The sequence below is a fragment of the Coffea arabica genome, chromosome 7e (assembly GCF_036785885.1).
Source record: "Coffea arabica cultivar ET-39 chromosome 7e, Coffea Arabica ET-39 HiFi, whole genome shotgun sequence".
NCBI lineage: Eukaryota > Viridiplantae > Streptophyta > Magnoliopsida > Gentianales > Rubiaceae > Coffea > Coffea arabica.
In genome coordinates, this window is record NC_092323.1 from 17,698,717 (window position 1) to 17,714,768 (window position 16,052).

Below are 16,052 nucleotides of genomic sequence, written 5' to 3' on the forward strand. Positions count from 1 at the left end.
TTTTGCTGGAGTGAAGGAAATTTTTCTTGGAAATTTAATCGGATTTACCTGTTATCTTCGGGCCTTCCTTGTGTAGAAAAGTATGCAGGATTACGCGGTTAAGCAATTAGCAAATTTCAGTCATTGACCTCGGTCGTCAATTGAGATTGGAGATAATAGGAGGAAATTTCTTTCTTTTTCCCTATGAATTCCTTGGAGGGTGGGTCTTAGTACCAAAGGGAAAAAATTTGTAAAAAAGAATCTGGGTAACAAAGCAAAGTGACTTTTGTGCAGAGAGAGAGAGAGAGAGAGATTATGTGTGTACACACACACATTTTGAAGATAAATTTGAAGACAAACTGTTTTTTTTAAAAAAAAATGGGGAGGGAGGGATCTAAGAAACAAGAAGGATGAAAGCGATTTGAACCCAAGAACTCTAAGGATACGTTTAATAAAGTTGAAGTTTGAAAACTGAAATTTGAAATATGAATCCATTAAATTACTAAATTATTAAGTATTAAGATGTGCATTTGATAAAACTGAAACATGAATCTATTAAGTTATTGATTTTTAAGCACTAAATCTGATACATTCGAGTGTATATCATATTAAGTGCTAAGTGAATAACTTATCACCTATTTTTAGGAGTAAGTTTTGCCTTAACAATTCAATGCCACTTAATTAATTCAGATGTTCAATTTTTTGTTATCAAACGTGTCTGAACAAGTTAAGATCCGAATATATTAAATTTAAGTGATGAATTGGATTATCAAACAGAGGTTAAATTTGATACATTGAGCGTATATCACATTAAATGTTAAGTGAACTGCTTATCATTTATTTTTTACAGCAAATTTGGCCTAAAAAATTCATTGCACTTGATTAATTCAGATCTTCCTGGTTATCAAACACACCTAAACATATTAAGATTTTAGCTCATTAAATTTAAGTATTAAATTTGGTTATTAAACATGACCTTAGGTCTCAAGTTTAGCAATTAGACCAAAGCCTTCTCAACGTAGGTACATCTGTGTGTGTGTGATGTACATTTTGAAAATCAATTTATTGGCGCTTTTAAACAAGGTAAATCCTGTTTAATGAGGTGGCCCAAGGTGCAGCATTTACAAATTATTACAATAATAATGCAGTTGAAGGCTTCAAGCTTGACCTTTTTCCACTACTCACAGTAGGTAGCTTTTTATAGGCAGCACACCGCAGACACATGTACTTATTCTTCTTAATTCTGAACTTGGACTTGGGGTAGCCAATAATTAAACCGTCCTTTTTAACCAACAGAAGAGTCCTGTCAAATGCCTAGTGCAGATAAATTCTTCTGACATTATTAGTAAATCATTTGGTGATGCAACCAAGATTCAACTAGAAAAGAAAAATATCATGATTAGCAAGTTTGATTTGTGATTATTTGTGTAGTTATGAAAAATTAAAACTATACTAGCCAAACGTAGTAACTTGTCATTGTATGTTTTAGATTTTTTTTTTAGGTATCCCTGCAAGGAGTGGATCCCGCAGACTAAATTCTCTGTCTCCCGTAACTTGCTGGCAACGAGGCTCGAACTAGAGACCAAGCCCCGTCTTCAGCAACCCCATGCCACCAGACTAAGCCTCGGGGGCATTGCATGTTTTAGATTAATACAAAGTACAAAATATATATTGATCCACTTGAAGCACATAATAAGATTTTAATTTCCTTTTTTTTTTTTTTTTGGTAGAAAGCATGGCAAGAATTCAATAGCAGGAAGAAAATTATCTGAATTTTTTTCAATCACTTTCCATAACTACGTGTTTCCAATTTTCATGTTTGCATGATGATGCCTCATGCTGAGACCATGTATCCCTAGACCAAAAGTAAATCTCCAAGAGAGCTTCTGATCATTTTCCTCCTCTTTTCAGTGCTGTGTCTATAAACCAAAAAACCATTACAACTTTTGGAAAAAGAACATACAATACAACTCCTAACGCCTCATTCTCCTCCTCCCTCTTTCATCATATCCCGGTGAAAGACTCCCTTCTTCTACCTTCGTTGTTCTCTAGCTAATGCTGTTGAGTACTCCTAATCATATCACATCTTTGTTCCATTATTCTCTGACAGGTTTCTTGGCTATTTGGTTCAGTAGTTTTAGGGTAAAAAGACAACCCCTTTTGGTTCTGTTATTGCACTGTTTGCAGCTTCTTGTAGTTTGCATATCTTTGTCACAACAAGCAGTTCATTTACTTTGCCCACCAGAATTTTCTAAAAAGGTATGTTACCTCTTCTTTCACGTTTCTTGACCAAAATACTCACAAAATATAGAAACCTTATCCTTTATTCTCCGCTCAATTTTTATTTATTATTGTCTTTATCTTTTTAATTCTTAATAACATTTTTCTTCAATGCTTAAATATATATATTCTTATTTTTTTCAAGGAGAATATATACTTATTATAAATTCATATAAGAAAAGCATAAAAGTTTTAGCAATTTTCTTTTTTTATTAGTGATTCCTAGTTGTTAGAATTGATTACTAGAATTAACTTTTCTAACTTTGCATTTTATTAACAATTAATGCTTTGCCAAGAAATTAGTAATTTATTTTGAACAAGAACTATACCAATGATAAATTAATTGTTAACAAATGTTGAAATCACATAAACTACACTATAAATGAGAGAAAATGCTAATTCAAATCAAAATTTTATTTGAATATATACATACAAATATAAAATAAAATGCATTGGCAACATCAAAAAAAAGGAAGAAGAAAAAGGTTTTACCAAACTTATAAGAAAAAGAGTATGAAAGTTAAAACTTATAAACAGAGTGAAACTTAAAAGAAAAAAACATATAAAGTTTTAGATTAATCTTCTATATATTGAAAGTGTATATACTTTTATCATTAGATGCATGATATATAATATAAATTTAAATTTGAAATTTAAATTTTACATATATATCATGCATCTAATCATGATAGCATATACACTGCGAGTACGTGTAAGATTAACTTTAAAGTTGTTGGCTTCGCTTATTCATTTAATTGATATTTCTACTTGGCATTTGTGCAAGGTTTTAGTACTCAAAGTTGGACTCCAACTGGTGCAACTTGATGGTCCTAGCACGGCTGCTGATATCTGACTTCACTATACTTGGCTGACGACCGGACTCCTGACCACAGATCCATCTAGGCTACACGCCACTCTTGTAGTTTAGATAAGGTTAGATTTCCATATACTCATCATGCATGTGACTGAGTAATGTTCTCTGCCCTTGTGGGGTTTGCCATCCCACATCGGTTCCGGGGGGGGGGGGGGTTTGGGTTTGGTTTATAAGTCCCTGGAAGGACCTCAAGAGTTGCCGGCTTTTGAGGTTTCTTCTGGGATTAGGTTTATAAAAGCCGAATTTCTAGACTTCAGTTTAGAAAAGGTCAAGAGGCAAATTCATGCAAGGGTAGTTTACTGAGTGTCGTGAGGGGTCTTTACTTCTTAGCAGCAGCGGCCTTACTGGCTTGCCCTTGTGGGGTTTGCCATCCCACATCGGTTCTGGGGGGGGTTTGGGTTTGGTTTATAAGTCCCTGGAAGGACCTCAAGAGTTGCCGGCTTTTGAGGTTTCTTCTGGGATTAGGTTTATAAAAGCCGAATTTCTAGACTTCAGTTTAGAAAAGGTCAAGAGAGAGTAATGTTCTCGTTTTTCCATATGTACTGGAAGTTAGCTTTTTGTCTCTCTCCAATCCATCACTTCTATTTTAGTTTGCATTAATAAAATTTGGATTGGCCCTGTATACGAGGTTTGCGTTAAAAAAGAAGAGCATAAAACAACGGGGGCATATTTATCCAAGATATTATAAGTGGAGAATCATCAGAAGGTTAGTGGTGCTAGTTATCGCAAGGAAATTTTTATATTTTTTAAAAATATGAAGAAAATTGCTACATACTCCTATTTATATCGGTGCAATCTGTAATTAATTCAAAATATATATCTCAATCAAAGGTAGGGTATAAGAATCATTTCATCACTATTGATGTTAGTATTAGGCCATAATTGGCTGACAAAGAAGATAGGTTATATTTTTTTAAACTTGAGAAGAGGGCAGCGTTATGGTGAGAAAACTTCAAAGGAGATTTTTGAAATTATCCTTAAAAATTGGTGTTTAAAAGTGTTTTTGAAGGTGTCATACTGTTGCCCCCTCCATTCCTCGCCCTTCCCTCACCATCCTTTGCACCGCTGGATACGGGATCTGGACGATTTTGAGTAATAACCGTTCGGAACAATATAATATTTTTGGAATAAAGTATAACTCTACTTGAACTACTTGTAAGATCTAACAATAGAGACACAATTATTACATATGAGACCCACATGAATAGTAATAAAATATCATACATCTATTATAAGGATGTACAAGAAATTTACAAAGAGTTACAATGTTACACTATTCAGGAATGGTCTCTGCCGCGCGTCCTCATTAGGGTGGCAAACGAATCGAGCGGCTCGAGTCCGAGCTCAACTGAACTCGGTCAACATCAAACTCGAGCTGACTAAGTCAAATTCGAATTCGAAATCAAGTTCAAAAATACTAAATTCGTTAGTTCGCGAGTCGGTTCGAGTTCAATTATACATATATATATATATATTTTATTTTAATATATTTTTTTTATTTTTTATTTTAACAGTAAAATTACATATATATCCCTAAAATTTTATTATTTGTTAAGAAAAATCATTATTATTATTATTATTATTTATTTTTAAAAATAAAATAATTATTTATTTTATTTTTTTAAACTCTAGCTCGACTCGAATTTGAGTTGAGCTCAAACTCAAGCTTTACATTTTGAACTCGTCGAATTCGAACTTCATAAACTTAGGTTGAGACTCGGTTCAATTAGATCAAAATCTAGATTCAATTGGACTTGATTTGTTTGCACTCTTAGTCCCCATCGACCCTCGCTATCCCTTCCCCTTTCCCTTTCACCCTCGGCCCATCTCCTCCTCCCCACCTCCCCCAACCTCTCACCTTCTTCCCCTGCAAACTCTTACATTTTGTATGTCCTTGAGTTAACTCAGTGCAAAACCATATCTACCTGGATGTAGATTGGAACAGCATAAACAACTTTCAGATTGAGAGTCCATTTGCATGATAGAAAGAGATAATACTATGAAAATTGAGGGAAAAAAGATACAAATAATTTAGGGGTATAGGTAAAGAAAGATTAAACTGGGTAAATTCCTGGCACAAATTAACTGAAATGGGGGTGCTTAAAAAAAGAGGAAATGGCATAAGAAAAGGCAAAGAAAGTGGCATAGGATATTAGACGGAAAACACTAGAAAAGGTGAGTGTTCTATGGCAATTTCTCCAAGGAAATTAAATATGGGACAAAGTGAGCCAAGGAGGCTTTGGTTTATTGGTTAAAGGTTCAGATTTTAGGAATTAGAAGTTGTATTTACATGCATGCACTTGGAATGTTTGAAGTAGCAGTTTCCGCCTCTGTTTGGGCTGCCTAATCCACTTGTTCTCAAGAGGGACATCTACAATTGCATCTGCAACTGTGGATACTACTCTACCTAAAATGAGACTAATTATTCTTGTGTTACCGTTGTAATGTTCAGGGCAGCTGATAATCATCTTCTTTCAAATGAACAAACATATCACCGTAGTTATCTATCTGTTCACTCTCATTATTGTTCATTGTCTCTATAGATCACATGTACTGCTTTTGTGGCCCAAATTTCCATTCATTTTGGTGACATGAAATAAAATGTCATTTTGTTCTGCTTCGTTGTCAGAAAAATGCTCAAGACAGTTTTGAACGTGTTTCTGGGAATTGTAGCAAATCTTGGCATAGAGTGGATGCGCAGTCACTCAGGCCTTGACGCAAAGATGAAGACTCTAGAAAGAAGAATTCGTGTGCTGACCAAAAAAGCACGTGACATACACATGACAATAAGACATGAGCAAGACCTACATTCAGGATATAAAAGAAAGAGGGAAGTTGGGGATTGGTTGAAAAATGTAAAAAGAAAGAAAATGAAATACCAAGGCCTGAAAAGAGATTACCAGAGGAGACCATTTCCTTCGCGTATTTCATTGGCACGGTACGTTGATGCAATGATTCAGGAGGCATCAGATCTTCTTGAACAAGGGTCATTTTGCGGTGGCTATATGATTACTGTCCATGAGGAGAGCAAGCCCCTGGTAACAGAAGAGCTGATAGGCCAATCAGTTCAACAAAATTTGACAGACACACGGGCTTTGTTAATGGATGACAAGGTTTCATGCATTGGAATCTATGGTATGCCTGGAGTAGGCAAGACGGCTGTAGCAAGTCATATCCATAACGAGCTATTAAAAGAAGACAAATTTTTGAAGCATGTATATTGGTTCAGTGATGCTAATTCTGAAGTCTCCAAATTGCAGGACGACTTGGCGACAGTCTTGCATCTCGATCTCCCAAATATGGATGCCGGTGATGATAGGAGGGCAGCCAAATTAGCCTCGGCATTAGAGAGGAAGAACAAGTTTGTGATCATACTCGACGGTTTATTGACGCCTATTGATGTCGGAACGATAGGAATTCCTCTAGGAAAAGAAGGGAGGAAGTTGATTGTGGTTAGTCGATCATTGGATGTATGCCACAGAACGGGATGCCAAAAGGAAATTAAGGTGCAACCTCTTTCTGCTGATGAAGGTCGGATGCTGTTTATGGAGAAACTTCGTAGTAGGGACCAAGAGCTCCTACCGGATGTCCAAGAGATTTCCAGGTCTATTTCAGAAAAGTACGGAGGTTTGCCTCTTGGGATCATCGCTAAGGCGAGAAGCATGATAGGGGCTAATGACATTCGCCAGTGGAGAGATGCATTGGCAGAGATGGAAGAACGACCAGATGATGCGGTTTTTGAGGTAATGAAAAGCAGTTTTTATGGCTTGAGAAATGAAAGGTGGAAGACCAGCTTCTTGCATTGCTCTATCCTCTTGAAAGATGAAACAGTTCCAAGGGATGAAGTAGTTAGAGGGCTCATCTCGGAAGGATTTCTAGATAGAAGATGCAGAGAAGCAAAGCTTGATCAGGGTCATACCATACTCAAAGCACTCGAGAAGGCTTGTTTACTGGATCGTGTTGTGAATGATGGAGTGGATTGCTTGAAGATGCATCCTTTGATGAGAGACATGGCCACTGAGATAATGAAGAGTGATCCAACCTACATGGTAAAACATCATCATTATTTTCCTGCATTTTTCTTTTGTAGGACTAGGAATGAAGTCTAATTGCAATGGAAGTAGGGAGTATTGTTTGAGTTGAGATGGTACCATTAACGAATGGGGCAGTGCCAAAATTGCTCTGCTTTTAGGTATAGTATTACTCTTTTTTTTTTTTTCTCCCAAAGTAGAGACAATGAATACTAATGTTTGAGTTGGAAGTGACAAACTTTGTGCAAATTAATAGACATACCAACAGAATGCCATATCCCAGTGACCATGCTGCTGTTAATCGGTTGGACTTGGACAAGCGAAAACGTTGTTGGAGGTTCAACTCAGAAGCCAGAAATTTGCTCTTTCGACCTTGTCGAAGCTTTCCTGTTTCTCTGTTTGTCGGGATCTCTTCCCAAGCTTCTTGAATTCCGGTGACTCGCTTTTCTTCCCTTCTGCCTCCCGCTGGTAAACACCCCAACTGAGTAGTTGAAAGTAAATATATAGAGATCCAAATACTCTTTTTCTTTTTGTCTTTTTACTATCCACCAATTTTGCCTTTTGAATCATGTTTATGCATGCCAAATTAAGCAATTGAAAGTTGGAACTCATTCTAAAACAAACAAATTTATACCCAACAAAAACACATGAGAAAGAAGCCAAACTTGGGGCAAAGAACTTGGAAGATGCAAAAAACGCCTCAAAATGCACCAAATCAAGAAAAGTTTTTCACAGACACATCTGCAGTAAAGTTCTTAAAACAAACCCTTAAAAAACACGAATCCACATCATTTTGCAATAGCATTCCTGATTTTAATCAGTAATACAATCAAATGACTAAACCCTTTGAAACCAAACTATGAAGTCACATGTTAATCATGTTGAATGGATCAAGATCTTTGAATAGATTAGATTTTATTTTCTCTTTAGAATGGAAGCTCTTTTTCTTTTTTCATGTTCTAACCTGAATCAGAGATTAAGCAAGGGTTATGGCCCAGCATTTCACTACTAGACCAGAGAAATTGTAGACTAGGAGGCCGCACATCAATAGCAAGGAGAAATCGAAGAAGACCAGTACAAGATATGAAGTCCTTGCTGGTGTTTTTTGCTATCAACATATGGTATTATCTCTGAGAACACATGACAAAAGTGCCAAAGGCTTGAAGAGGTGAGGACAAAGATAACCACTGGGAAGACAATCCGCAACCAGAGCAACACATGAGATACACATGCTACTCCAGACGCTAAACACTGACAGAGCATCCAATGGAAGCTTAAGGCCCTGCTAGAGCTCATAGACTCAAGACGGATCGCTTTGGGGAATGGATAAAAGGGTTAGGTAGGGAAACTGGAAATGGCATCTAATATGCTGGTTGAGCTGTGGGGGCTTTAAGATGGATTTCCAAGAAAGCCACTCCACGTAACTGTAAGAACATGCTTGAAAGAACTTGACATTTCTAGCCAAATAGTAATATAGGGAAGTGTTTTGTGCTATATGTTTTGGTGGGGAGGGGGGGAGTGGGGGTTTCTACAGCCACAGATGCCCTGGTGCTGAAAACTTTGTCATTCATTTCCACTTCTTGTACCATAAAGAACTGTTACTTATTAACTGTCATTTTAACCTTTAAAATTGACACAAACCTCTAAAGCAAGTATTTATCAAAAAAAAAAAAAAAAAAAAACCTCTAAAGCAAGAATTGGAACTTAATAATGCTAGACCGTCATTTGGTTTTACTGAGGAGAAGAAAGGGACAAATAAAACTAAATGCCATACACTTCCATAAGTGGGATATGGCCATTCTTCTATAGAGGGAAACCAGACATCTATATGAAGTTCAAATACTAGACAACCTTTCCGGCGGACAGATGTTTAGAGCACAGCTGATGATTGGAATCATGGAAGGCAAAATCTTCAGATTTATGTAAGTTTTCTTATTCTCAAAAATACAATCCAAACAATTTTTGCATCATGATTACTCCTTTGATCCTTCCCAGAGGGGTCAAAAGATTCCAAAGCCCACAATTTACACAAAGGAATTTCCTTTAGCTTCTTATTATTTTCAACTCTTCACGAGTCAAAGGCATTAATACTTGGTCCTTGATCCAAATTGCCCTAGATGCAGTGGGGACTGTCATGTACCAAGTCTCACTCAAATTTTCTCACTCAAATTTTCTTATAAATGTTTGGATTTATGGACTCTTACCCAAATCAAGAATAGCGACAGGAAAGAAAACGGATTGTATGAATAAAGTCCTATTTGGTTGTATGAGATTTGTCTGCTTTACAATGGCCGATAGTCACACCCAGAAATTCCATCCCAGAAATTCTTTATCGATGACAGGATATTCCACTATGAAAGACAACTTTAATTTGCTTGGGACTTGTTGGACCAATTCTTCATGGTGTACGTGTTTGTGTCCAACCCGTCCAATTTGTTTCTCCAAAAGCCACTGCTTTGGTGTCCGCTGAAACAAGTTGGATTATGTTTCAAGGCAACTGGATAAATTCTTAAGTATAGGAAAGTTCAAACTCAACACATTCGAAAGCCAATGAGAGTTGAGAAATTAGTGCCCAAAAGGCAGATCAACAATCCATAGCTCTTAATTGCTTAGATGGCATATCCAAGTTGGCTTCCAGCAAATGCTGGTTCAGCTCTATATTAGGCTCGCTTCCTGAGAGAAGCGAAACCTGGGTGTGGTTGAGAGGTACTGGAGCATATTCCAAGGAAATCTAAGATAATAACAAACTTTATTTCCAACTGCGGATGAACACAAAAGAGGCTCCAAGTATTCTCCTCATGCACTTCCCAGCAACAACAGTTGCTGTGCTGCAAAGCTATAATCGTATGGTCAAAGATTAAAGCAAGAAAACACAGGAAATCATATGGTCAAAGATTAAAGCAAGAAAACACAGGAAAATAAACAGATGTCACCTAAGATCTCACCCCAAGACGGGGTAGCACTGATGCAAGCAAGCAAAGAAAAGGGGAAGAACACTATAAACTAGTAATTAGGAATTATTAATCTAATTGGAAGTTTGGGATTCAAAAGAGCCAAACCAAAAAAGAAGCCATGAAAACTGCTAGAAATTCAAGGGGTTCTCAACATGTTTATAGATATTAAGTAAAAGATCTTGAGCATCAGCTAGAATATTTGGTGATGCCACAGCGAAAATGAGGTCAGAGGCTTATTCAAAGTCAAATCAGGAAGAATTGCCAGAGCACCAGCCAGTCTGCTGGAGATCTTACATATCTTCTCCTTTTCTTGGTAAGTGGATCCCATATATCCTAGTATCCCCAATTTGTGAATATTAATAACACAGAATAGCTGTGACTGTCATGGATTGTCTGGAAACGAAGGCCTCTGAGTCAACCGACCATCATGAGAGAGAATTCTAAATGAAATTCCAAACTTTGCCTAATTGGTCTAAATATGTCAGTCATAAGACGAAATATAATTGGACGCTTTCAAGACCATTATTTTGCAAGAATTTATTTGAGTACCCCAAGAATGTTATAATCAATTGACTACTTCTTTCCTATCAATGACAGATATGGTAAAAGTAGCCACTTGAGACAACTATGCTTGAGACTAGAAACCCATTTATTCCAAGCCCAAATTGCCAATATAGAAATATAAAGGTTGCTCCTCTAGTTTCTCAATTTGCATTCTCCAGTGATGGATAGATTTCTTGCATTTTTTTTCTACCAAATACTCAACCTGTGCCTTGTACAAAAAGGATGGAACAAGCAAATTATTGCTAAAGGAAGCAAAAATAAGAAAATTGAGAATGCGCAGATGAACACTAGATATTTTCACCATATCAGCCACAAGGAACTAGCCAAAGTAGTAAAGTGCACATAAGTCAATGACCCGAAATAGATAATTACTGCTATTACCTATAGCAAAGAACATGCATTTGGTTGTTAAAAGCAGAACAAGATTTACAGCAAAAGCAGAAATGAGAGCCAAACCAGTACTGCCCCTGATTCTGAAGGACATAGGCAGGACGGATGGAGATACAAATAGAATTTGGTAAAGAATGAAAACAAATGGCCATGGTCATATCAGTGCAAGAATCTCCCTGATATCTAGCTAGCGGATCATCATCAAACACTACTTCACCTATAAGATCAAACAAAACAGAATTTGACAGTATTGAAAGAAAAAGCAACATAGTTGTGTTTCACGTCTTTAACATCATGTTGGATAATCTCAGACAAGTGTTGGTAGTGCAAATAGGGAGTTGTTTAATTGAGGAAGATGGGGAATAATTGAGAAGGAAAAGACGGACTTACTTGAGGATTGAAGGGGACATTGATTAAACTACTGGAGATTCAGCAACAAATTGAACAAAAGGTTGTATGACACTCCCTGAACCAGGATCTTTCCATTGCAACAACTTCCACCACTCAAGCTCTTCATTCAAGATTTCAACAGCTCTAAGGGGCGGGGAGGGAGTTGGTTGTCCATCAATGCTGGAAAAGGAAAGAGGCATCCTTGCAAGATTTTTACACCCTATTACCCTAATATTCTCAATGGAATCACAGATTATTATTCCCTCACAGATGCTCCTTAGTTTTGGCAGATGTTGTAAAGTCAACTTTTTAAGCCTTGGGAAGTTGACAAAGGTTTTAAGAGAGTGTTGGTCACCGTTACTTAGACTGGAACGTACTTTGCCCCCTTCCTTGTCAGCTATTATCTCTTCCAATCGATCACAAAACAGCAATTCAACCACTTCCAGATTTTGAAGGTGTTGCAGCAAACATGGTGTGAATATTGTCGTCATTGTATTGCACCTGCTGATGGTAATTGATTTTAGATGGCAAAAAATCCTACATGGAGGGTCAAATTCAATTTCCCATTTGAAGAGTCCAACAAAATTTGGCAACAAATGGAGACTCAAATGCTCAAGGCTTTCCAGTGGGGCCCAAGGAGATAAAATCATCTCTCCAACTAGTTGGTCTTCAGAAGAAGACACCTTCATGATGCATTCCAGTTCAGGACAATTGTCAATTAAACACAGAGTCAAGCCTCTTCTTTGAATATTGAACGATGAGAAAGCAGTGGTTAAGCAGGCGCTTAGCCCATGACAATTTATTAGAGCTAGTTGTTGAATGTCCTCTGGCAGCACTATGGCACTCTTTCCTCCTCCTAGATCTATGCCACTAAGTGTCACATTGTTATTTATTTGGCATGGAACTGGAGATGGAAACCATAACAGGCTTAGACTTGGGCTCACTTCAATACTATAAAAAATGGGAGTTTCGTAGCTCTGGCGATATCGAACAAAATGACAAAGAGTATCTATATCATAAAATCCACCTTGAAATTCTTCTAGATGTTTCAATGCTTTTAGTTCTTCTACTCTGACTTCCACATTTTCTGGAATCCGGAGGCTTTGAAGATGGGAGAGTTTGCAGATTGTACCATCTGGAATCGTCCTTAATCCTGTACTATCAATGTTTAGGCAGTTCAGATTGACCAATCTTTCCAAGCCTTCAGGCACATTCTTAATAGCAGTATGATATAGATCTAATTCCTTCAATGCCTTGAGCCCCCCTAGTGGCGGTACAAAACTGAGTCTGTAACATTCAGATAGCAACAGTGCAATAAGGTTACTCAATTGTGAAACACTGTTTGGCAGCACTTCAAGGTCATAGTTGCGGCTTAAATCCAGAACTCGGAGGGCTCTCAACTGAGAAAAGAATGAATCAGGAATCGATCTTAAATGATTACTCGCCAAAATCAAGCTTGAAAGTTTAGGGCACTTAGGTGATATGCCTGACGGAATTAATGATATGTTGTTATCTATCAATGAGACCTTTTCCAAATCCTCTTTCCATTCAATCTCATCTGGTATGCGTTGCAAGCATCTTCCAGATTTTACCATATACTTACTGTCAGAGTCTATCATCCTTAGTGCCACATCTCGTATCAAACAATGCATCTTGACACATTCAATTTCTCTATCATTACTTTCCAATAAGCACATCCTTTCAAGTCTTTTCAGTATCACATGGCCCTGGTCAAATAACGATAGCCTCGATCTTCTTTTATCCATGAGTCCTTCCAAAATCAACAATCTTATCAATTCATCCCTTGGAATTTTGTAGTTTTCAGGGTAGAAAGAGCAATACAAGAAGCATTCCTTCAATCTCCGATCTCTCAAGTGATTAAAAGAGAGATGCAAGATATCAAAGAGATTGTCATTTTGCCCAACAAAAGATCCTTCCAACTCTTCTAAGACTTCCCTCCACTCATGAATGCCATGCACTCCCTTCATCCGTCCAGCAATGGTGATAATCCCGAGCGGCAGACCACCGCATCTTTGCACCATAGACTTCGCGATCTCCTTTACATCCAAAGGAAGTTCATGTGGAGGACAAAGTTTCTCCAGAAACAATGTCCAAGCTTCTTTCTCGCAAAGAGGTTCGACTTTTATTTCCTTTTGGCAACCTACTTGACGACACACTTCTAATGATCGACTGGTTACTATCAACTTGCTTCCATCTAAGCCTAAAGGAATTCCAATTTTATTTATGTCAAATGGGATCCAAACATCATCCAATATGATCACAAAATCTTCCATTCTGCTCAATGCTATGAACAATTTGGCTGCTCGTTTCCTCTCATCTTCCTCATTTGAGAGATCCACATTTACGGCTTTGGCAACACTGTCCTGTAATTTATGGATGCTGCCCTCTTGTGGGTCAGCAACCCAGTAAACTCTATCAGCGAATTTAGTTCCAATGACGAAATCCTCATAGATACGTTTTGCTAAAGTTGTTTTGCCCACCCCTCCCATACCATATATTCCAACACTTGAGATCCCATCGTTCAAAAGCCAAGCCCAGATTTCTTTCATATTTATTTCAATTGTTCGGCCTTGCCACTCTGTTTCTACTAGCAGCCCACCAGGCAAAATCTTCTCCAGAGATGCACCCTGCTTTGTAAGTTCCTTAATCATTTTATCAACATGTTGCACCATCTTCCAACGTGCATAAATATTATAAAAGCTAGTTTGCTGGGCTTGCTCTTTGAGGCATTCAAATTCTATTTTTATATCCTCAACTACCTTAAACAACTCTTCAACTGCCCTCTTCCTTTTCTTTTGCTGGTGTGAGTGTGCACCTCGTACTCTCGTGATCATATCACCTGATCGACACGCCAAATGATCAAGTTCTTTTTGAACATGTTGCATCTTCTTCTCAAGGGAAATGTAACCATGTACTGGTCCCAAACCAAGGTCTATAAGTTTATTCGCCATGTTCCCTGCCAGGAAAAAAAAAATTTAATTATCTTGGATTTCCAGGAATAAAGACCAAACATCAAAGGTTTTTGAGACCCTATAAGCCTTCAGATAATTTGTATATGGAAATCATAACATCTCTCAATGAAATTGCTGACAGTGTAAAAGTGAGTCCTAGATAACAATAAATTCATTATAAGCTTCATGGACATTATTCCTAGGCTATCTCTGGTTTTATGGTTCAAAGATTATTTTAATATAGCATTTTTACTTTTACTGATTTTACTTGTAATGTATCTTTGACACAATGTATACACAGTCCTCATGGAAAGGTGTATTTGAACTGTTTGGATTCGAAATCCTATAGGCCAAGTTGATTGAAGTTGTCGGGATAAATCAGGACTCTTCAGATTCAGAATCCACTGTAAGCCCAAAGGATTTTAACTGTAAAAAATAAATGGAATAATTTCTAACTCGCCACGTCATTTGATATTCCTCTCCTTGACTCTTTTTATGATTTCAATCTACATCTCATATTTCTTTACCTTCTCTTTCAGTCTATGTGTTCTCTTTCACCATTCTCACTTTTTCACAGGGAAAAAACAAAATCTCTGCTAATCATGTATAATCATCACATACAAAATAACAAATCTACCAAGAAAATTTACAGAACAAGCAGGTGTCTGAATTCTGATTGAACCACAAGCGTCACTTCTTAGAAATTCAGCTATGGGAAGAATATGTTAGTTGTGACCTTGCGTTAACTCCACAACACTTTGTCATGTGAAAAAAAAAGAAAATCATTATTATTTATTTTTTTTCAAAATTGGTACCGGTCTTCAAGCTAGCTGTTATCTCAGGGATGTTTAGAAGAAAGGCCAGTGAGGTGTTTTGAGTATATGCCTGAACCCAAGAAGGTATTTCATGCTCCACGTGGCATGCCACATGACATAAATCCTTGCTGATTGAATCCAGTTTGAAAAAGCTCAACACTCATTCCTTTATGCAACCTTTCAAATCACTTGCTCACCTTACCAATCAGTTGAAACACAGTCATCCTAATATTGCAATGAAGAACAGGCAAATTATTTGCATTTAAAAAATTGGTAAAATTAACCAACAACAAAAACAAGACAGGGAACCATTACAATGAAAAATACCCCTAATCAATTCCCAACAAGAAATTAACCAACAAAAACAAAAGGCAAGAAAAAAAATGTTCAGCTTAATCTGAAATTATTCATGCTTTTTGGAAACCTAGAAATAAAAAATTCTTCGTACATTTGAATTCAAAATCAATCAGACACAGAAAATTCATCGAAAATCATAAAACGCAAACAATAATTGTCGTATTACCTCAAATGCTGCCCTGAAAACAATTAACTGAACTCGATTTGAGAGAAGCTGGTGCCGCCTGGACAATCTGGAAGAACAGACGCAGATAAAATTTCTCCAGGAATGTGTAATGAAGTAAATACATGAGTCCGAGTTGACTCATAAGACGAAGGGCGAAGACTTTCAGGTGGGAACTCTGAAGTTAAGAGCGGCAAAATGTGAAGAAATTTCCTGCAGTTTTCTTCGAAATTCTGTTGGGTAATATTGCGGTTAACCCCCTGTCGTCATAAACTTGTGTGAT

The 16,052-nt window shown here is 37.2% G+C and overlaps 2 protein-coding genes across 13 annotated transcripts; one reads left to right on the forward strand and one right to left on the reverse strand.

Moving 5' to 3' along the window:
* The first annotated feature begins 1,884 nt into the window (after positions 1-1,884).
* Positions 1,885-8,313, forward strand: LOC113702135 (putative disease resistance protein At4g10780). 2 transcript variants are annotated; one of them, XM_027223150.2, is made up of 4 exons: positions 1,885-2,238; positions 3,044-3,192; positions 5,763-7,182; positions 7,421-8,313. In XM_027223150.2, exons 3-4 carry the CDS (start codon positions 5,767-5,769, stop codon positions 7,448-7,450), a joined length of 1,446 nt encoding a protein of 481 aa, XP_027078951.1. In that variant the 5' UTR covers positions 1,885-2,238; positions 3,044-3,192; positions 5,763-5,766; the 3' UTR covers positions 7,451-8,313. The 2 variants fall into 2 exon arrangements, with proteins under 2 accessions (XP_027078951.1, XP_071914992.1); XM_072058891.1 differs by having other exon boundaries at positions 1,885-2,121.
* On the reverse strand, positions 6,200-16,052 carry LOC113702133 (disease resistance protein At4g27190-like). 11 transcript variants are annotated; one of them, XR_011818265.1, is made up of 6 exons: positions 15,773-16,052; positions 11,463-14,439; positions 9,369-10,000; positions 7,427-7,629; positions 7,053-7,175; positions 6,200-6,947 (listed from the first exon to the last, which is right to left on the reverse strand). XR_011818265.1 is itself a non-coding variant. In XM_072058890.1 (3 exons), the coding sequence occupies exon 2, from the start codon at positions 14,432-14,434 to the stop codon at positions 11,486-11,488; it is 2,949 nt and encodes a 982-aa protein (XP_071914991.1). In that variant the 5' UTR covers positions 14,435-14,439; positions 15,773-16,052; the 3' UTR covers positions 11,044-11,289; positions 11,463-11,485. The 11 variants fall into 11 exon arrangements, 1 of the variants encoding a protein (XP_071914991.1); XR_011818264.1 differs by having other exon boundaries at positions 7,427-7,645; XR_011818267.1 differs by having other exon boundaries at positions 6,200-6,555; positions 6,647-6,947; positions 7,427-10,000.

Coding starts and splice junctions, on each gene's coding strand:
- LOC113702135 (XM_027223150.2), top strand. CDS start 5,767: ATGCTCAAGACAGTTTTGAACGTGTTTCTGGGAATTGTAGCAAATCTT. Junction 7,183..7,420: donor AGAGTGATCCAACCTACATG/GTAAAACATCAT, acceptor GCAAATTAATAG/ACATACCAACAGAATGCCAT.
- LOC113702133 (XM_072058890.1), bottom strand. CDS start 14,434: ATGGCGAATAAACTTATAGACCTTGGTTTGGGACCAGTACATGGTTAC.